General features: G+C 41.7%; 1 protein-coding gene across 1 annotated transcript in view; it reads right to left on the bottom strand.

The window, feature by feature from the left end:
- Positions 1-20,803, bottom strand: part of LOC139212807 (neuronal tyrosine-phosphorylated phosphoinositide-3-kinase adapter 1) — a 28,521-nt gene extending 7,718 nt beyond the window's left edge. The window contains exons 1-3 of the mRNA XM_070843342.1: positions 20,411-20,803; positions 17,846-17,913; positions 5,782-6,029 (exon numbers count right to left, since the gene is read on the bottom strand). Of these exons, the coding sequence (XP_070699443.1) occupies positions 5,782-5,969 (188 nt within the window). The 5' untranslated portion in view covers positions 5,970-6,029; positions 17,846-17,913; positions 20,411-20,803. The remainder of the gene's footprint in view (positions 1-5,781; positions 6,030-17,845; positions 17,914-20,410) is intronic.
- Between the last annotated feature and the right edge of the window lie 1,159 nt (positions 20,804-21,962).

Here is a 21,962-nt window from a genome sequence, read left to right as displayed (position 1 = left end):
GCAGAGAGCACATCTGGATATCCACATCTGTGTCTACACGTTTGAGGCTGCAAGAAATTGTGTTTCTGAGTGTGTAATTAAATAGCTCAAACGCACGATTATTCTGTGAGTAAGTGATTCATCATAGTGCATAATGGCAAGATATGACTATGGGTCACGCAGTGCTCTCTTTTAGATCAGTTGCAATCCCTGTGAGGCAGTGAAGCACAAAAGAAGACAATTGGAGCTTACATTTTGCAGTCAACATCATAAGCAACGGAAGCAGAACTGAGGCTGCTCATCATGGAGAGCACAGAGGCTCCTATTTTCCTCCTCATCAAAACACTGTGTGTGTGTGTGTGTGTGTCTGCCTGAATATATGTTTTTTATGTGTGCTATATAGCAACAGTATGACTATGTTTATGCCCTTGAATGCCTGTGGAGATGCACTTGTGACTCCTCACAATCGACACAGATAGTACAGGGCCAAATTTAGCTCAGAACAGAGGCTGAGCAGCTCCTTCTGGTAGCTTGAAGTGTTCTGTTTGTTTTTTTTTTTTTCTTACTTCTTAGGGCAGAGGAAGCTCTCAACATCTTCAAACCGAGAGCAAAGATTCAGCTGCTCAAAAAGTATATGGACTCTCACCTCTGTATTCGCTTTTCTTTCTTGCTGCTTTACATTGTGCACCTAATGTATAATTATCATTAAAAACTGTAGTTTGACTTTTTGGGAAATACGCTTATTCGTTTTCTTGACAACAGTTAAATAGAAAATACTGATACCAAGTCACATGCCTGTCTGCTTAATATGAAACTAGAGCTACCAGTCGGTTAGCTTAACATAAAGAAAAAGAGCCAGCCTGGCTCTGCCTGGAGGAAACAAAATCCGCCAACCAGCACCTCTAAAGCTCACTAATTAAGATGCTGTATCTTATTTAAAACTGAAGTGAAAAAAAAAAGACAATTTCTGGTTTTACAGGGTGTTATTTCCAGACTATCTCTTGGTGGGGAGCAGTAGGAGACTCAGTCAAGACTCCAAACAGTCACTGCTGCCAGCCGAGAAATAGTCCTGCAAAAATGTTAAACCATTTCTTCAAATTCTGCACTTTCTACAGGACACTGAGCTCTTGTGTTGTGTACTGTTTAAATAAGAATCTGGAGTTGAACCTTGCTAATTCAGAGCTGTGTGGTAGCTCTTTGTTAATTACTGGTTTGATCTGCTTTTATCATGAATACAGCGTAATTAGTAACGATTAATTAATCAGAAATGTTTCAAGGAGGTTTCCTCTCCTCTTGTCTTTTTTTGTCCAAAGTCCAAACCGAGAATTTATTTGTCTGCTTAAATTTGAGGAATCTCCACATCATTTCGAACTGATGAAACAGTAAACTCTTTGTGCTGTAATAAAATGCTCATGACTGGCAGCAGATGAAGGCTGGGCTACATATTCTTTTCCAACAAGCACTAGAAAGCAGGGAGAATCATTGTCTCTGCTAATCAAACCACATGAGCTCATCCGCTGCTCCTACGTGGCCGTCTGAACATCACCTTTGGTGGATTTATCTGTGGACCCCCACCCCTCTCCGAGTGTGCAATATTCCCAAAAGCTTTAAAGAGGATGGTGATAAAGCTTTTGCTGAAGAAATCCAGTTTAGATCATTCTGCCCCTAGCAGGTACCGTCCTATTTATAATTTACCTTTTTGGGGCAAAGTTTAAGAGTGGGTTAGGTTTAAACAGCTGAATGAGACTAGCTGTGAAATATTATCTTTGAGAGGATCCAATCTGGTTTGAGGGCAAATTAGAGCAGTCAAGTCGTGTCTTGTTAAAATTTCAGATGGGTTAAGGTTGAAAAGCTGACATTGAGTGTGTAGCTGTCCTCATTCTGTTGGACCTTACTGACATATTTGACACAGTACTCGACACTTTAATTGATTGCCTTAAGTTATGGGTTGTCTCTAGCATGGATTTAAACTGATCTGGGAGAATCAGGAGGAAAATTACATAAAAAGCCAAAGTGCCTGGTGGTTTGACTCAAAGCAATTAGATACAAGCTTTGCCTATTGATTCTTCCAGCAGTATTATTGTTGTACTTCTTTCCAGCATGTGACGCCCAGTTATAGGTGCCCCCAAAGCAACCCAGTGACCAAAATAAATTTCCCATTTGTGACCATCATGAATAACCGCACAGATAATAACTTCTTGAAGCTTCCACAACAAGACAAAACTTGTCTTTGTCTGCCTGAAACTTTGATCTTAACTCTTATGAGGCTTTTTTTTTTTCTTTTACTTGTGTGACAAGGATTTCTCTGTTTATGAGACGAAGCTGACAAGATGAGGAACACATTTACACTAAGACATGAGAGGAATTTAAACCCAATGTCCTCAGATCATTCAGAGCAGGTTTTAAAGGCATCAAAGTGCTTTGAACCATGAGATTAAGATGTTAAAGTTTGAAAAACCAATAATTCTCTTCTACAGGCTTGACGGATGCATAAAAAGGACATAATAGGAATGTGATTAAATTTATTTTATTAATCCCCCTGATCTTCTAATTGATTATAAATGATTGCTTTACAAGGGTTTTAAGGGTAGTTTTTCCTCCATGTATCTGCATACACACACACACACACACAAGTCCATTCACACTGGTCTCATAAGTCTGTGCAAGAATTAATAAAACCTCAGCTGGCTGCAAGGTTTTCCTCCACCAGTCGCCACTACTGGGAATAGCCTGTCTGCCTGTATTAGTGCCAAAAGAAACAGTCTCTATTTTTAAAACTCATATTGAAACTCACCTATTTACCATCCTGTATCTCCATGGTCGTCTCTGCTTTATAAATGTGATTTCTCTCCTGAGGGCCTCCAGATCTCAAACTGTCTACCAGTGCCCTTCATACTGCTTCCTTTGTCCCTCCATCCCCGCTGCCTCCACTTCCCTCACACCCTCCAGCTCTGCTCTGGTTGCCGGTCCCGCCACGAGTCTGTTCGGTTTCCATCCCTTCGTCCCTGTGCGGTTTCATCCCTGACCCTGCCCTGTTCGTAATCAGCACTGGTCATGTCCTGCCTCTCACCTCTGCTGCACCTCTGCGGCCCCGCTCGGCTCTGCTTTCATCGCTCATCATGTCCCGCTGTCCCACTTGCTGCCCTACACCTCCACTGGCTTGATGCTGCCATGACGTTGATCTCTGCTGCCAACACAAGGGCCTCCAATTACGGCTGTGAGTCAGAGAGCACGGGGCGACGCTTCCAAACAAACTGAATTGTTGTCTTTCATGTTCTCCCTCTCCTCTGCGGCCCCGTACACAGTGTGGGATTTGGTGAATTATAGGTGACTCACGTTTGAGCAGTGCATCTCTCCTCTGTCCCCACAACACGCTCAGATACACGACATCACTCACTCACGGGCATGCATACACTTTTCAAGACCAAACTGTGATTCAGAGTGTGATGATGTTATGTTGTTGATACCTGTTTTGTCCACTTTTGAGTCCTTCATTTAATTAGTTTGTTTTGATGCTAGGGTTTCTTTCAGCATTATTACTTACTTTTTTTTTACTTCAGTAAAAGTACCAATGCAATAACCTCCATTAGAAGTCCTTCAGTTCAAAATCCTACTAACTTAAATACTTAAATTAAAGTACAAAAGTATTATCACTTTATTATTACTGCATTACTTGCAGTATAAAAATTTAAAATACCCATTTTGCAGAAAAATGGCCCCCCTGAGTATATTATTATTGTATATGACATTGTCATATGTATATGTCATTTTAGTTTAGTGGTTCCCAACGTGTGGGTCTGGCCCCTCGGAAGGATTACAAGATAAATCTGATGGGTAGTGAGATTATTGAATGGGGTAGGGCAGAGGAAAAGCTATATCCATTGATATTGTTTTGTTTTTACATGTCCCTTGTCTTTATCTTTTAGTGGAATATTGGATCATTTGACCTCTTTGTTCACCATCTGAGATAGTTTGACACCATCTGAGAAGTTTAAAGGAGAATCCTGGTGAAATTTGGGGAAATTTGGTGAAAATGTACAACAACTGAAACATGATGAGGGGCTCCAACTACAAACTTTTTTTTGTAATGGGTCACTAGCCCTAAAGAGATTGGGAACCAATGGTTTCATCCTCAACAATGTGGCGTATTTTATGACACTTTTTATGTTAAATCCTAATTTGAAAAGTAACTTGTAACTACTGCTGTAAAATAAATAGAGTGGAGTAAAACATTTCTATATTTCCCACTAAAATGTAGGGGAGTAGAGGTAAAAAGCAGTATAAATTGGAAATGCTTAAAGGATAATTTTGGTGTCTTCAAACCTGGGCCTTATTTATTTTTTTTTTTTTTACATGTTTTGGGTTCAAATGTGGGTACAAAGCGTTTTGTAATTGTTCCAATAGATCACCTCAGCCAGTGGCCAAGAACGGGCAGCAAACAAGTCACAATGGTTGTAATTGTGCCGATAAAAGTTTATCCACTAAACATGCTTGTTTTTGCCACAGGCTCAGATTGTTATTAGAAGTGTCTGATAACAGCATAGAAAGGATCCTTACAGAGATAGACCTGTAAGATCTGCTTTGTTTAACCAAAAACAGCCATTGTACCATGTTATTTAAACCCACCAAACTCCATTGACAAAAACTGTAATTTTTCAGCTTACAGAACACGGGAGCTGGTTTATTGCTGCCATGATCAGCTGGTTTGTTTGTATTACTGTGTCTTACACAAATATTGTGTTGGATCCAAACTAAAAACACCAAAGTCAGACAATAACGCAAACAAACCAACTGATTGAAACAGCCAAAGACTCGCAAAATCACTGTTTTTGTCAATGGAGTCTGGTTGCTTTGAACCAAGCAATAGAACGGATATTCTGGTTTAAAAACAAATCTTACAGGTTTATCTCTGTAGGGAAACTTTCCATAAAGCTGTGAGGAACTTTGAATGACAATCTGGGCCCATCAGTGGCAAAACCAAGCACTTTTATTAAGCGTACTTTGATCTTGTGGAGCTGACCAAAGGTTACATTACAGCCATAGTTGCTCGCTCGCTACTACTGGTGATCTACTGCACCAATTCCAAAACATTTCATACTTACAAGTCATTTCTAACATAAAATATGTAAAAATAGGTTCCATGTTTAATTAATATCCAAGTTATCCCTTAAATTATGTACAAGGGACAAAGTAATTGTACTTAAGTAACAATGTACTAAAGTACAATTATTGAGTATATGCACTTGCTTTCCACTTACTTTTTCCTGAAAGCAGCTTTTGCACATTTAGTTCATGTTTTAGTCAATACAACAGCCAAACTTTCACTTTTGAATTCTTTTCACTTCATTGGTAAACTAGAGGAAGGAGAGGATGACCCAAATTCATATGACACATTGCTGTAAATTAAAACAAATGGCTTTACTAAAGCTTAAAGGTTAGAACCTCTGATGAAAGTATATAATATTAGGACAAAATAGTCACATATGTACTGAGACAAATGAGGCAACAACTCTGTTTCATTTTCTTTTTCACCGGTTTTGGCCCCCTCTTGCCCTCTGACATTTTGGGTGACATTATAGTAGTTTATCTCATCTACAGAACATATTAACTTCATTATGCAGCTCTGCTATGCAAATTTTCCCAAGACTTTTCAAGCAACCCCTTCTGACTTCATGAACTATGCTTGGAATTAAGATTTTGAAATTAAACTCATTCATGCCGGCTAAGAGGTTTATATCCCCACTGAACTGAACCCTAATGTAATCCCATATATGCAGAGCTCCTGTGAGCTGATCCTCTCACCTCTTTTTGCTTCCCTCTTGGTCCCTCTGCCTCCAGTCCAAACGGCTCTTACGATACAGCAGGTTCATGTCGCTGCGGGGTCGCTCCTCCTCGCAGCCTATGACAGCGCAGTGTAGCCGCTTGCTTCGCCTCTCTATGTCACGCAGGAAATGCTCGACTGCCACATCCTGGGCAGAGCCAGAGCTCATGGTATAGAAGAAGACTCGGGAGAAGGGGACGTATGTCACAGTCGGCCTCCTCCAACACACCTAAACCAGAAGAAACAAGGGCAATGTTTGCGCTCATTAATCATTGAAAAACATGTTTCTCAGCTTCCCAGCCTACTTGAGGCTGACAAGATTGACAGTGATTACTTTGTGATGTGGCGACGCACTATGAAACCAAAATAATCGAACTCAAATTACAGGCAAAAGTTTAGGGGAGTCATTGCTTATCATGCTCAGTGTGTCATAGTGAACAATCCTGCCCATTACTCCAACTGGCAGCCTTCAAAGCAGAGAGACAGTGATGCATGATGATGAAGTTGCAGTTTTGTTTACCCCAACCTCTAGTGTATCACATGAAAACTATTTATATTTTCATTATCCAGTTATGAATATTTGAGTAAGCATGGTAACTCAGCTGCAGAGCGTCTCTGGCTGCAGGCCCCGGGATGGCCTAGCTAAGCCTGTCTGCTAGCCAGACAGTAATGTGGTTTGTCATATGTAGCGCATGCACAGCTTCCTACTCACGCTCACCCCATGAGAAGTCGTGCTTGTTGTGGGGCAGATATCTGAGGGCCCAACAGTGCTTTTTCGTTGGAGAATGTGAGTGTGCAACGCAATTGGTTAGGAGAAGCGCAGCTGTCAGCTGATGCACGTTTTCAGTGTTTTTCCGTCATAAATAGAAACAGAGTATGAATGTTTTTCTATTGGTGGACACTGGAGCATTATCATTGGTGCTTTTGTTTTGCGTTCAACAGCGTTGTTGCTGACTTCATATGAGATGCATTAAACTCAATTTCAGCTTGTATTTGCAATATTGTTATTACTGTTGTGTCATAGAAAACAGAATATGTAAAATATTACAAAACAAATGATATTCTCTACATACTTATTTTTCTTAATTCACAGTTGTACATTCATGTGCTACAATGAAACTGCATGTAAATCCACTTCTCAATGAGCTCTGAATTATGCTGTTATAGTCCTTGACTGAGGATGCAAGCAGCATAAAAATGGCATAAAAATACATAACAATTACACTCTTCAGCAGTGCAATAGCCCCGGTGCTTATTCAGAGCCACTTAAAACTAATTTACCACCAACTGCACAGCATCCTGACTGACAGAACAATATCTTTAACATATCTTACTCTAAAGACAAAAGAGCCAGAGTGGCAGCATCAGCCACTGTCACCTGGGCCAGGCAGCATGTTGAGCTGTGTAGCTGTGTGTGATTCTTTTGTCACAGCCCAGTGTGTCATCCAGTGTGTCAGCGTGGCTACTGCTATTCTTGTATCCCACAGCCCTGACCACAACCTCGACCGCTGCTGCTGCCATGCTTGCTGACTCAATGTTAATTAGGTTAGGGAGCTGCGACTGTAGGTTGGGCTTTTGTTAACTGGAGCTTTGATTTGGGTTTCTAGGATCTGGCAGCTGAGCAGGCAGCCCTGCAATTGCCGCATTACATGCTGTGGGTTGGTGTGCAATTAGCCAAGCTAAAAGAACCAGGGGACCTTCGTTTTACATCTACATGAAGGTTTGTCTAATCAAAACGGGCAACAAACATCACTTTTACAGACACAAAACATGCGGCGCACTCATATAGGTTGGCTGGGATCAATCCCTGACGCCGCTTTAAATCCCAAATAAATTCCGAGCATTTAGCAAGTTCTTTCAGGAGCATCTGCAGGGTCAATAACTGTCGCTTGAATTCCTCTCATTAGAACCAGGAGGCAGATGGAGCCATGATTCATGTAACTGGAACTGCATGCAACGCTGCAGACTACTCACTCATGCACATAAGCAAACAGATCACACACACACACATACTCAAATCCACAATATATGCCAAACACACACACACACACACACACACACACACACACACATACACACATGGTGTGAAGCAGTAATGGCAAATGCTCAGCAGCTGATTTGAGTGTGGCTTACTGATGACAGGGAATTTGGATCAAACCCAACAGAAATTTTGGAAATGCAAAACATTTGGAGTATCATCTCCTCACTGGGTGCAAGAAAGAGCTAAGTTATGTAGTTGTGTAGTTATATTATAGAGTGAATTTGTTTTGCTTTGACAGTAGATTTAAGGTATTCTGTATCTAAAATAGTCTTTCACTGCTACTTCTTTAACACTTCTGAAAGGGTTTGTGCTGCAGCCCTCTGCCATTCGGCTTCCACCTCGGCAAGTGGTCCTGTGGTGTTGTTGCACCTCACTGTGAGTGAGGCAGTACGGCTCCAGAGTGGAGGGACACATCACAGCACTGGCCTGGGCTTGACATCGGGGCAATATCTCTAAGAAACATTTTCAAAATACACATTTAATGACTTTGGGGTGTATTATGCCTTTGTGTTTTTCAGACTTCCACCCAAAATGTGATTTGAAAGAAGATATTGTGACAAATACCAACCTACCTCCCTTTTTGATTACAGGAAAAGCATTCATAAGATATATTTGCCTTTGCAAAGCTGCTTGAATAGAAGCAATCAGATTGAAAGAGCAGATAGAACACCTTGTTCATTATACACATCATCTTCTTTCTTTTGCACATCCAGTCCTCGGACTGATATGCTCATATATGACAGGATGTTCACGTGTGCATCCCTTAAAGCCTAAATTAAATAGCACAATTAAACTTTGTAACTTAGTATGTAACAGTAAATAGGAAAGAAATGAGTTGCCTTATGTGCCACAGATGTTTATGTTTCATTTTATCAATGAGATAGGTTCCGTATTTTTAGAAGCACACAATACTGTACACGCTTGAGTATGTTCAGTTTCTCCCCCATACCACGGCCATTTCTGCCCACTGCTGTTCAGTATCATAACTTGACCCCCTGCCACACGGCACACACCACAGTCACCACACTTGAGCCACAAACAGTGCCGCAGCTCAGCCGGAGAAACAAGCGGGGAGAGGGGACGAGGGGAAGCAGTGTGAGAGGATGAAGCGAAACGTTCGGGAGGAGAATGAGCAGCTTGAGACACACACGGCTAGAGAGGAGGAGAGATGGAGGCAGCTGGAAAGAGACGGGAGGGGGCGCGAGGAAAGACGGGGGAAACCAATAAATAGAGAGTCACTGAGGGAACAGCCGGGCTCAAGATAAATATGATTCGGTAGAAAATGTAAAAGTGGAGGCAGATGGATGGAGGGGAATATCGAGGCAGGGAATATGAAAGTGACTGGAATAAGCAAATGGAGGCAAGTGAGAGGAGGAGAGGATAGAAAAACAGTGAAAGGCAGCCAGACTACAAGAATGGGGGAGGGAGGTGAAATCAAGCCTCTCACAGTAGTCGCTGTGTGTGGTCTCCTAGCAACACTGTCAGCCATGCATCTCTTCCTTAGCCACTGAATATGCACAAAGCAGGACGTCAGCCGCGTCATATGTGATGATCCCCGGGTTAAACTTCACAGCTGCTTCATTTATACCTGATCCTCCAGTAACAATACATCTCATGTACATTAAATAAAGATAGCATCTGTTTCCTATGGCAACCATACAGCCTTGCTGTTAAAATTCATGATGTACTGAGCTGAGCACTGCGCATTCTCTGCTCTGCTCCTTTGCCATAACCTGTCCATCCAGAAGAGGAAATCTGACTAATGCACTCAAAGGAATAACATGATATGTTTTGGGAAAAGCTATCAAATGCTTTCAAGGTAGATTTTAATTATTTCCTTTGTCAGTTGAGTCCCTCAGTCTGGACGTGACAAGTGAAATATTAAGCATAAAAACCAGCTGTAGATGTTTGCAGTATAGTAACATTTTATCGCCTGTCACAGTGGGAAAGAGGGCAGTGAAGTGAAAAAGATATTCACTTGAGCTTGAATCACACCTGGTTCCTCTCAAAAAACTGGTTGTACTCACAGATCCACTCAAAAAAAAAAAAACACCAGCTTCCACATGTGCTGGATGGTCTGAACAAAACCACTAGACGGATAATGAGTCCATAATTTAGTTGGTAAAATGCCTCTTTGCTTCTTTGAGTAGTGTGTATGAGAAAAATACAAGGCCTTGATCAAAGCTGACTCCAGGCACAACAAACTCTATTGCTTTTTTTTTTTTATTATTTTATTTTCATTTTATTTCACATTTTTTTCTGAATATGAAGAGCCAAGACTCATAAATTTATCAGCATCTGACGTTTTACTTCATCTGCCTGACAGAATAAACAGAGTTACTTTGGTAATATGGCTCAGTGGTGGCATATGGTGCTATAATAAACTTATAATTTACTTAGAATCTTTATTTTCTCGTATCAAACGTACCTCAAGACGCGTCATTACATCACCACTGAACAGTTGGCAAAAACAGCCCACCTTTCTGAGGATAGATGTTGACCAGTGCTGAGAAATAAGGCCCACAGAGGATTCAGTTGTTCCCTATTTTGGTGTGTCTGGTGTGCTCTGACAAACAGCAGCATCATACTCCAAAAGTTAACATTGCACCGACATATACAAACCTGTTTGGATGTTCAGATAATTCATGCTGTATCACACCATTGCCAATTAACATTTACCAGAACTGTTCCAATGTGGACAGGAAATCCCTTAACACTGACACACTCAAACCTTTCATAACGTTTCATCATCACCAATGTAGTGCCATGATCCACTACAGCTCTTTAACGAATACACAAGTTGCTCCTGACGAAATTATAGAAAATAAAGTAGGTGTGATACAATCAATCAATCAATCACCCATTTTTCTTTGTGATCAGAAAATCATCATTGACCTTAACTTAATAAAAAATACCTTTCGCACATGTAACTCCTCCTGAAGAGAAGGTACACTGTGTACAGCCTGACTCCTGCTCTTTCAGACTTACATGTCTGCCTTTAAACCAAAATCCTTGAAAAGATCACACTCTGCCAGGCTGAGCTGCAGGCCACAAACCCTTTCAAGCGACATATTTTGCTTCGTGGGCTTTTACACAGCAGTTAGGACAAAAGACACAAACTCAATCTAACCCTCCCTAACAACAAAACAGTCACCTGAGGTAAAACCTGCTCATCCAGCCCACCGCGCCGCAGTGTGCTCAACAACCCAAGCAACCAGACAGATGCTTCTGGTAGTTTGACCTGTCCACTGTTCATAACTGTTACTATGGGAGTCCTACTTTCCCTCTTGTGTCTCATTTTTCTTCACTATCGCCTCCTCTAGGCCGCACCTCCAACCATCCTACAAATTGTTGATGTGCTGGATATTCTACAAGGCTCAAAGGCATTGTGTGACTTGTGTTGAAATGAAAAGAAAAAAACTGTGATGTGATTTTTTTCACACAGTGTGTGTGTGTGCGGTAAGAGGAAAATGAAACGATGAGTGTTTTAAAGAAGGCTAAATGGGGCTGCTGGGGAATGCCTCAACTTCTCTTCATGTACGGCCGTTGTGTGCTGAATGATCTACAATATTGCATTGTGCAGTGAAATGTTTGTGGCTGATGAGAATGGACAGGAGGAGGAGGAAGAGGAAGAGGAGGAGGAGGAGGAGGAAGAGGAGGAGGAGGAGGAGGAGGAGGAGGAGGAGGCTTATGTATCACTCCAGGCCAGTGATGGAAGGTACATGAGAGGCGTAGAGAAATGTTTTTCTTAAACTCTTTCTGATGTTTTGAGCATGAAATGACAATATACATATAATAACAACCTTAGTATTTTATAAGTATGGCCACGTGGAATAGATCAAACCTTAACGGTATGTTGCATCGTTCTTTTTTTTTTTATTAAATAAAATAACAGAAAAACCACAGGAATAAAAAAATCACAGGTCAAAAACCCAAATGCACTCACTTAAATATACATCCACAGGACACTTTGCACTCTTTGGATTCTCCTCCTTGGTGTTGTACAAACTGAGTGATCGCTAAATTTTTCATGGACTGCAACCAAAAATATCCTACAAAAAAGCTTTCTCTGTTCCCCGTTGCCCGGTGCTGCCAGGACGCAGCCTTTAGCCACCACAAACTTGCAGAGATGCTCAGTGTTAGTCTCAGCTCACGCACCTTTTCTGCTAACAAATGAATCTATTATTGTCTGCGTGTGTGCATAAGTAAACGCTGCAAAACGGTTTGTGGATTATGAATAGTTGAGTGTGAGGAGTTGCAGTAACAGAGTGTAACCTGCTGGCAAGTAAATCAAAAAATATATAAGGTAACGCAACACTTTATCATTAGCTCTTTTGTCAAGACCAGTGAATGACCTCCCTATCCCCATCTCCCACCTCAGCTTGCCCTTGCCTTCATCATCTTCTGCTGCAATCTGCAGTAACCAAGGTGACCCACTGCACTTAGCATACATGAACACTTAGCAGGACTTACAGGTCCACAAGCCCTCGTCCAACACTGGCCACATTTTCAATCAGTCTATGTTGTTTTTCTCTGTCGCGCACATTTAGGGTCAGGCATGTCATAACGCAGAAAAAGGGAGCACATGGAGAGAGCAAGAAAGGAAAAGAAGTGATTGAATAATGAAATCAGGAGAAAGCCGTGCGTTTGGATGCTCTGGATGTGTGTAGTATGAGCACTGTCACCAGACGTGGGAAGACAAAAGGGTGCAAAATCACTGCGTTCAAATCTTTCTGCAGGGTTCCTTTAAGATCATCTGCCTATCTGAGGAATAATTCAGCAAAGTACATAATTAAACTCTCTTCTCCATCACATTACAAAAAAACAGAATAAAGAAAATGACAGAGGTCACATCATATACTGAAGTCTCTATTTTGTTTGGTCTTTGTATTTGGCTGCTGAAACTCAGACTGTGAGGTATAGCGCTGCAGGGAAAAGAGTGAGAATTGAAAAAAAAAAAAAAAAAAAAAAACCCACCATGCTCACGCTCGTGCACAAGGGGAAGAGCTCCACTCTGCAGCTGCACACGCTTCACTGAGCCAGCATCCCTCTCTACCCAAGATCTGACTTATTTTAGATGTGGATTACCCAGCAATATTGCCTGTTTCCCTGATAGTTTGAGGTCTTTTTTGTCTTAGATATTTATTTATTTTTTTTAAATTACCATAAAAATAATCCAGACTGTCTGTCAGATATGAGAGATGGTGCTCGGGTGCACTATAAAGTAGGGCTGCATGCTTAAAACACTAAATCTTCCCACAGTACATGATGTTCTTATCTTTTCTGGAGGTGAGACGTGTAAACAGACTCTGGACAACATGCATGATCTCTCTGAGCTAAGTCACGCCTGGTTATGATCCAGAGCAGCCTGACTGAACCACATGTGCTTACTGACTACTGATTCTAATTCCAGTTTGAATGTATTTGTTTTACCTAGACAAATCTAAAAACATCATAGCCTGTGGCACTGTAGGCGGTCCCTGCCACAGCACGACAAACCTCATAAACTATTCAGCAACAATTAAGCAGAGCTCACTAGCCCAAAGCAAAGCAGGGATCATCTGAACATCACTGTAAACTAGACATTTGATTTGCTTCACAGCAGCTTGTAGTGGGCTTGACTCATATCTTCCCAGAACTACTAATAATCAAATCAAAACTCAAAAATCAAATTCAGAAAGCTTTGTTTACAAAGGCTGAAGAAGGAAAAATGGACAAGGAGACTCAGGTAACCTCTATGTAAACATCAATTCACAAATTATTGGAAAGGAAAATCAAATCAAAACATTATGAAATGTTTGAAATGTCCCAATATGTCATGCTGTTATTATTATAATCAACATGCTTGCTGAGCTGCCTTTCTTCTGACTGAAAGACAGAACAGCAGCAGCAGCAGCAGCAGCAGCGTTGGTGTGATTAGCAAAGCCAGGTAGGCCACAAGTGGTCTTCCAACATTTGAATCATCCTACTCCTTGTGCACAAAATCCCCCGATCAGCAAGTCATAGCGTAGGTTGTACAGGATAAGCACACACACACACACACACATGCCCACACACAGCTCTCCCACACTCATTCATCTCATTATACACAAATCATGTCTCTTATGGCGTGGTTATTTACACCCCACGGCGTTCATCAGCATGACAATAACTCAGAAGAGGACATTTTGATAGTACACAGATGCACTTGTTTGAGAAAATGAAACGTCTGCGTGACAAAGCTGACTGTTTTTTTTTTTTTTCTTCTTCTTCTTCTAATATATATGTGGATAAAATCACATTCGGTGCTGTGGAGAGTTGTTGAACCTCACTACATCAGACATGTCTAAGAGCATTTCAAGGGTCTGTACTGCAAGCTGAAAAAGCAAGAGAATTGGTAAAATGTACAAGTTCATTGGCCTTACAGGTGTGATTGGCAGGTTTGCAGCTCAGGGTCTCACTTGAGCAATTCCTATTCCCGTCAGCCCTGCTGTTCGCTGCACTGACAGTTATGAAATGAAAAGGCACTAACTGGGGCAAATGGCAGGTGATGGCAGAGTCTGACTGCAGGGTGTCTAATGCAGCCAGTGTTTTCTTGTATTGTACTACTGTGGTCGGGTGGGACGCGTGGCCAAAATAGCTGATGGAAAAATAGCGCTTTAACAAGATGATTATGAGTGGCTTGTGTGGAGACTTGCTTTGGCCCAACACAGTCTCCCCTCTGCTCCATCAGCCGCAAACCGTGCAATTGTTTTTGATGCACCGTGTTGCTCTGAATCGGCGGCGTTAATTCGCCGGTAACTCCGGACAAAAATTGCAATTTTGAAACATATCAGTCAGATTTTCAGCTCACTTTACTTAATATTTAAACATATTACACAAAAGGAAATGCTAATAAAATAATTGCTAACCAGAGATTGGATAGAGGGGATGCTTTATAGAAAAACATTTTATATTCTGATCTATATGAGCTGCATTAGGTTCAACCTGAATGTTGGTGTGTGTGTGTGTGTGTGTGTGTGGGGGTCCTTCAGCTGCCACCTAGCCGAGCTCTCCTCGATACAAATTAAGATTGCTCTGACATTTAAAACACATACTTCAGTTATTCTGCATTCAGATTTGCATTTCTGAAGTCACTGTGTACACTCACCTATTTCACACACTGTTGCTGAACCCTGAGTTTTTGCTGCTTTACTGTGACCTTTACGAATGGCACAGACAATGAATTCCCACTGTGTCCACGCTTCAACAACCATTATGCTCCACATCCAGTTTCAGACCCACGTATCCACATGACACTGTAACATGACAGGACAACAATGTTTGTGGAGCATAATACACTTTTCACTCTTTATAACAGGCATTAGCCAGATAAATAACATGCTACTGCCGCCTAATGATTTAGTGAGCATTACTCAAGGTCTTTTCAAGGTCTTTGGCATAAATGTAGCACATTAATGTGCGAAAGGACATTAACACAATAATCTGGAGCACTTTGGTCCATTTATGCATGCCTTAACATGTATAATTCACAATAGAGCTACAATGTGCTCCTCTAGTAATTTCAGATTTTGCCAATTACAGCTCTCACATAATGACACTGAAATGACTTTGCTAAGGGCTTCTTGGGGAGAAAAAAACTGAGAAATGGGACACAAACATATGTAAACATATTTGCTGTCTGTCCCAAATACTTGCATGTTTAGCCACGTGGAAGATGCGCATTAAAACAGATAAATAGGTGGTGATTAACATGGCTGAGACTGAGATTTCTGTGCCAACAAGAGAGGAGTAACTGTTGGCTCCTAACTTTATTTATTTTGCATGGTACCATGTGAATGGCTTCGAAAGGGTTTAATGAGAAGAAAACAGGGAAAATGAACAAAGATGAGTTGCCTCAAGGAAATCATTACCACACATCATTGCTCTTGACTACACACTGCAATGAAGACTGGATGCTGTAAGATGCTTACAACACAGGGAAAAAAAAGCATTCAAAGGCAGCTTTTAATTTGAATTTTTGCTGGTTAATTTGGCCAAATCCGTCCCAGACATCCCCCGGTCAGACGGGACATGCATGTATGAGCATTTAAAGTGTGGAGCACCCGGCCAGCCAACAGCATCCAACAATGAGGCTGCAGAGGGAGCACCCAAATAAAGCCAGTGGTCATTTGTAGAGCAAAAATAATCTCCTCCTCCTCCTCCTCCTCCTCCTCCTCCCTCAGTGGGTGCAGGGGATGTCTGTCCATTTCAATTTTACCATGTTTTTATTTTGTTCAGCCGCTGCATCACACAAAAAAAACCCACACAAAGACAAAAAAATAACAATCACTTGCAAAGGAGAGCAGGGAATCTGTGTGCCTTAAAGAATTCAGAGTGGAAGACACTGCTGAAAAATTTGAGCAGGATTTAATTGTTTTTTTTTCTCCCTCTCTTTACCAGCCAGTCTTTGAGTAAAGAGTCAGGAAAGACAGACGACAAAGAGGGATAACATCTATAATGGCCAGGGCAGGATTTGTACCCAGGACACCGTAGTAAATGGCATGCCCTTTAATCAGGGAACCACCAGAGAGAGCCTTTACACCTATTTATAACTCAGCACTGTGAATGACTGTGAAAGTGCTCGAAAAAGTTGATTTGATCCACAAGAAACAGAAGGTTTAATGCTGAAGCTGACGGGGAATTGGGGACGTGATATTGACTTGAAAATTAACGACCGAATTAGTGAATAATTTGACTCGACAACACGGCTCATTGTGATGAATTCATGTTGCAGAACAAATAAAAAAAAGGTAGTTTGGGGTAATTAAATCAATTTGACCAACATAAGTGGCAGAAGTTTAAAGATTAAAGGTTGCACTCAACCAGTTTCTACAGTTTCGACGTCTGTTTAATGTTGTCTGTGGCATTTTGAGGAGCTTTGTCAACTGGGATGATGTCATAACATACAACCTGTGTTTCGAGCTCGGGGCATGAAGTTAATCAGGAAGGGAGTGTGTAACAAACACGCACTATGGAGGTGCATTATGGGAAGTGTAGGATTCAGCCATACTAGTGACTAAATGTCAGCATATCTCTTCCACTGCTGGTTCAGTTTTGACCTGCCTTTTATAATCTGTGTCTGGCAGCTCTGCAAATGTTGTGGAAGTGGAGTAGAAAGTGGCCGGATTACCCCTTGCAACTGTGACGCTTTCCCACTTTTGAATGTAACTTTCTGAAGACGTCTACAACTTTATCAACAGGTTAACTAGCCTACTGATTCAGAATTTAAAAAAGCCTCCATGATATATACAAATCCAAGATACCAGCCAACTTTTGCACATATGAAGAGAAAATTTTTAAAAAATATTTTCAGTTTTTTTTTTTAAATTTAAGTATGAGCTGTAGCACTTCAACTAACAAATATTGCCATCATCAGTTAATCTAATTTTGCAGTTAATGGTTTGGTCTATGAAATGTGTAAAAAATAGAGAAAGAAATGCCAGTCACAACTCCGTCAAGCCAAAGTTAACCTCTTCAAATGCCTTATTTTGTCCTACCTTCAACTATTATACATGATAAAGCAGCAAATCCTGCAGTTTGAGAAGCCGCACCATGTATGTATTATGTTTCCACTATTTTTGCCTAAAGAATTATTGAAAAGATTTTTCAATTATCAAAATAGCTGCTGATTATTTTCCTGTCAATCAACAAATAGATTAAATGACTAATCCTTTCAGCTCTGGTCGGCCGTTCAATCACTTTCACCAGAGTGTTATTTACTCAGCATGAAGGTACAGGAATGAGGGAAACAGTGTTGGGAGAGAAAACTGTGGCAATATTCAATCCAAAAGCCACGAGAGAGAAACTTTAACTGCCTCTGAGCTATCATTATTTCTACTCGTAGTAAACAAACCAAATTACTTCTCAGAACAAATAACCAGAAATTTCTCCATTGTGATGAACACTGGCCAGATGAAGACTGATTATCAACAAAGCCAGAGGTTAAAAATGTCTTAATTTTCCAACTGATAGCAGTCACTCACGTTGCTCACATGCTGCAGTGGAAACAGCCTGCCTCCGTCACTGCTGATGCCATCTCCCTGTGACAGAGCTGAGAGAATCAAGATGGTGAGACCACAGATGGAAGAAGCACCTGCGTTCCCTTTGAAAAAAAAACACAACAATGCACACAAAAGCCAGCTAAACATAACTACAGTGGTATTGATTTTGAAATACCTGCACGACTGGCCAGTAGTAGCCATTTATATTACTTTCACCAACCTATTGACCTGCTGCTGCTCAAACTCTAAGGAAACAACCTGTTTGGGTGCTCCAGGAAATCCACAGCTGAAAAAAAAAAAAAATCCATTACTGCTCATCCCAGAGAAATGGGCTTAAAATGTCAGCATCTGCCACGTCTGTCGCACATCCATCAGTCCCTCTCCTCTCTGGCCCTGTGTGGGCGTTCCCTCGCCCTCTCTCCGTCCAGCACATTTGCGTATTCAATCTTCCAAACTGAATTTCTCATCCTTTTTGGAATCGGACACGATGTACACTGCTGGTCAAAGCAACTGAATCATCCACTTCTGGGAGACAAGCTCTGATGTGGCAAGGATTCATTCTCCTGAAAACACGACTCACTTTTTATTCTTTCTATCAATACATCACAACCATGTGCTCTGCCCCAATCTCACTAACTCTCAACCAGAGTCTGTTGTTGTTGTTGTTTTACATATTTTAAAAGCTTGACACTCTGATTTAGGACCAAAGGTTTCCAGTGATACATATTCCACTCATTTGGACACAGCACAAACTTACAAAGCTGACACATAAAGTGGCTGTTTCTCAATTCAATCACATTTCTGGACTGACTTTGGGATCACCAGGTGAGCAACGACAGTCAGCGACAGCTTGTGTGAGTGCCGGTTTTCTTCTGCATTCAAGACACACAGCACAGTATGAGTGGCTCACAGCCTGCACTCAATGACCCCAAAGTCACAGCTGCTCTCACCCATCCCTGCTCTCCTCTGTCTGTACCAACATACACCAAACAGCACGGGGGACACACACCAGATCCTGTTTATCTCTTGTTAGCTCATACAAGACTATGCATAGTGTAAGATTTTTGTCATAATGAGCTCCAAGGTCAAGCCAGCCTGACTGGTAATTAGTTTCATCTTAGAATTCAGTTCACTTTCAGGCAGATAGTGAAGAATCCTACATTCCTGAAGAAAAAGCACCGTTCAAACAGGAATCTCTGTACTATTCTGCAGGATTTGCAGTTTTATGATATTTGCATCCAATCCTTTGAAATTCTCACATTGTTTTGTAACAGATAGCCCACTAGCTCACATGACTGCTGATGTCAAAATAAAATGTCTACTCAATGTAGATACAGCATTTCCTGCCAAGTGTGATTCCTATAAGTAAGAAGACATTAGAATCTAGAGGACTCCTAATATCACATTAGTATTAATGAGCCATTACAGCCAGTGGGGTAAAGACACAACTATCTATTTTAACAGCCTGATAACTACAGTTAATGATAGCTTATTGATATGTCTTTGAGCTTGTGGTGTGGTGGTGAAGAAGACATCTCACACTGGGAGTGCTGCTCGTTTGGAGTGGCTGTCACGCCCGGAAAAAAAAAAAAAGGGGGGAACCAGTGTTGACTAGCCTTAATTTCACGTTTAATTCACAACCCGCCGGCTCTCACACGGGATCTGAGGTGGGATACTGCGGCAGTTTATCATCTGATGGGTTTTTCCTTTAAAAACACACAGAGACACACACACACACACACACACAGACACACGTCTGATGAACTGGTTCCCCTCATCCAGACGCCTGCCTCTCCCGCACCTCAAAGACGCGCCAACACATCCTCACCTGGCTGCGCACACACACACACACACATACACACACACACACATACACACACACACTGTACCAGTGTATTCACAATCAGAGTAACTACCGCCCATTCTCACACACACACACACACACACACACACACACACACACACACACACACACACACCCCTGCTGCTATACTCTTATTATTCGTAAACATGCAGATGTTTTGCCATCTCGGCCTTGCAGAGAAGAGGCTCCCTAACACCGACACTGCTGTGGCTGTAGGTATTCTGATTAACAACCCCGTGCATGCCCCGGCATCACCAGTCAGCTGATGGAGGCTTGTTTTTTGGTGAAATATTTATAAGCTCTTGTCACGACTGAACTTAAACGCGGGGCCGTGGGTTCCACCGCGCGGCTGTCTTGCCATATCTTCCCCGTGTCTTTTGTGTTTGGGGCTAAAAACACAGGCCCTATTTCCCCCCGTCATGAGCTGCGAGCCTTCAAGGTTGAATAATTTGGCTTGTGAACACACGGCGGCTCACTGTCAACCTTGTGTTTCTTGAAATTTACGCGCAAAATGCCATCAGGCCCGAGGTTTCCTCCGCAATACAGCATCACATTTTCCGCCGCTAATTAGGCAGACAGTGCGTTTGGACTATGACAGCTGGCTATATGGGCTGGGTGATGTAAGCAACTGATGCGGTAATTTATGGAGCAAAACATAATATTAATGAAGGTGTGATACCTACCTTGGTAACTGGGTAGCCTATGGCGGGCGCAGAGGCAGACTGTGCCGATATCCAGCTGCCCAGGCTCGTAAAAATCAGACAACAACAACACCACGCCGGTTGTTGATGACACAGCTGTCTTGGTAGACGGGAGGGAAGGAAAAAAAAAAAAAAGCTTTCCCAGATGTGTCAATTGACGTGGAAAAGAAAAATCAGTAATTCAGACGCATATCACCGGAATGACGCCTTTTCTTGACGTGAAAGGTCTTCCATTTTTATGATAAACAGCGCGCCGTACTACCGAGGCTCGATGTAGGCTGGCCGGTGTGAGATCTGATTGAAACCCATGATGCAATTCAATGCGACGTTACAAAATGTTCCTCTGCAAACACTCAGGTAAAACGCCATCCTTGTGTGTTTCCTTAAATTGAGAAAAAAAGAAAACAAAAAAAGGCTCCGGCACTCAGCAGAAACATGCGTTCAGCTCAGGCACGAAGGGGGGAGCGCAGAAAAAAACGTCAAAACAAAAATGCGCAGATATCAGCGCGCTGTGTTGGTTCAAGCGCTGGGCATCCTCACTGTGGATTTGCATCCATATTAATATTCATACAGTACTTCCTGAGAGCACACCAATGGTTGTTTTTAGAAGAAGAAGAAGAAGAAGAAGGAAGAAGAAAAAAAAAAAACATCCGTGGTGGTTTTGAGGCTGTTAAATTATTATAGGACAAGAAATGAAATCTACATTCACGACTCATGTTTAGCAGAAAATCCAGCAGGAGATTCATTCAGATGTCCGGACGGAGCAGCACATGACTTCAACTTTAACAAACCTGCACTATATTTATTACCAAGACCACCAGCACACACCAAAACAAAGCGCAACTGTCATGTATAAGGGATATTACAGTGATGCAATAGGGGATAAAGCTCTGTTACGTAGAAAACACACTTAACCCACGAGCACCACACACATAAAGTAGGCTAAGCCGCCACGGGACTATTATAACGTTAATAGTATGACATTTTGTTTGGACTGTGTCTACATGACATTTGAGTGGAAGCCAAGGGGAAGAAATGAAATGCGTCTGACTGAGAGAGTGTAGAAGTGGGCATTTGTAGTCTCTATAAAGGCAAACAGCGACTTAATTATGACTTATTTTAAATGTAGGGCAAATCTAACAAAACTAAATCATACAAATGTCGTGTCTTTATTTTGGGGTGTGGGAGGGTGGGGGAGGGGGTCACATGACCAACTAGCCAACACATGGCCTGTGTGAAGCTGACACGCCCCCTAAATTCCACTGGAGAGTGTTTAGGTGAGGACAGCTGCGAGAGTGAACAAGCAACAAGCAGGAGAGTAGGAGTGCAGCAGGGCTGTGATCATGCAGGGTGTGTAAGGGGAACCTTTGGACTGTTGCAGAGGTGTGCAAAGGTCAGAGTTTGTCTGTCATCTGTGACATCTGCCAAGACATGTGGAGAAAGTTGAATCCAAAGTGCACATCTAAATATTTTATTGATTGATTTAGCTGTGGGATTGTACAAAGTAATCCAGAGCACATAACTGAATTCTGAC

This window comes from Pempheris klunzingeri, chromosome 14 (genome assembly GCF_042242105.1).
Source record: "Pempheris klunzingeri isolate RE-2024b chromosome 14, fPemKlu1.hap1, whole genome shotgun sequence".
Classification (NCBI taxonomy): Eukaryota; Metazoa; Chordata; class Actinopteri; order Acropomatiformes; family Pempheridae; genus Pempheris; species Pempheris klunzingeri.
Note: the sequence above shows the minus strand (reverse complement) of the source record. Positions and strands in the feature narration are given on the sequence as shown.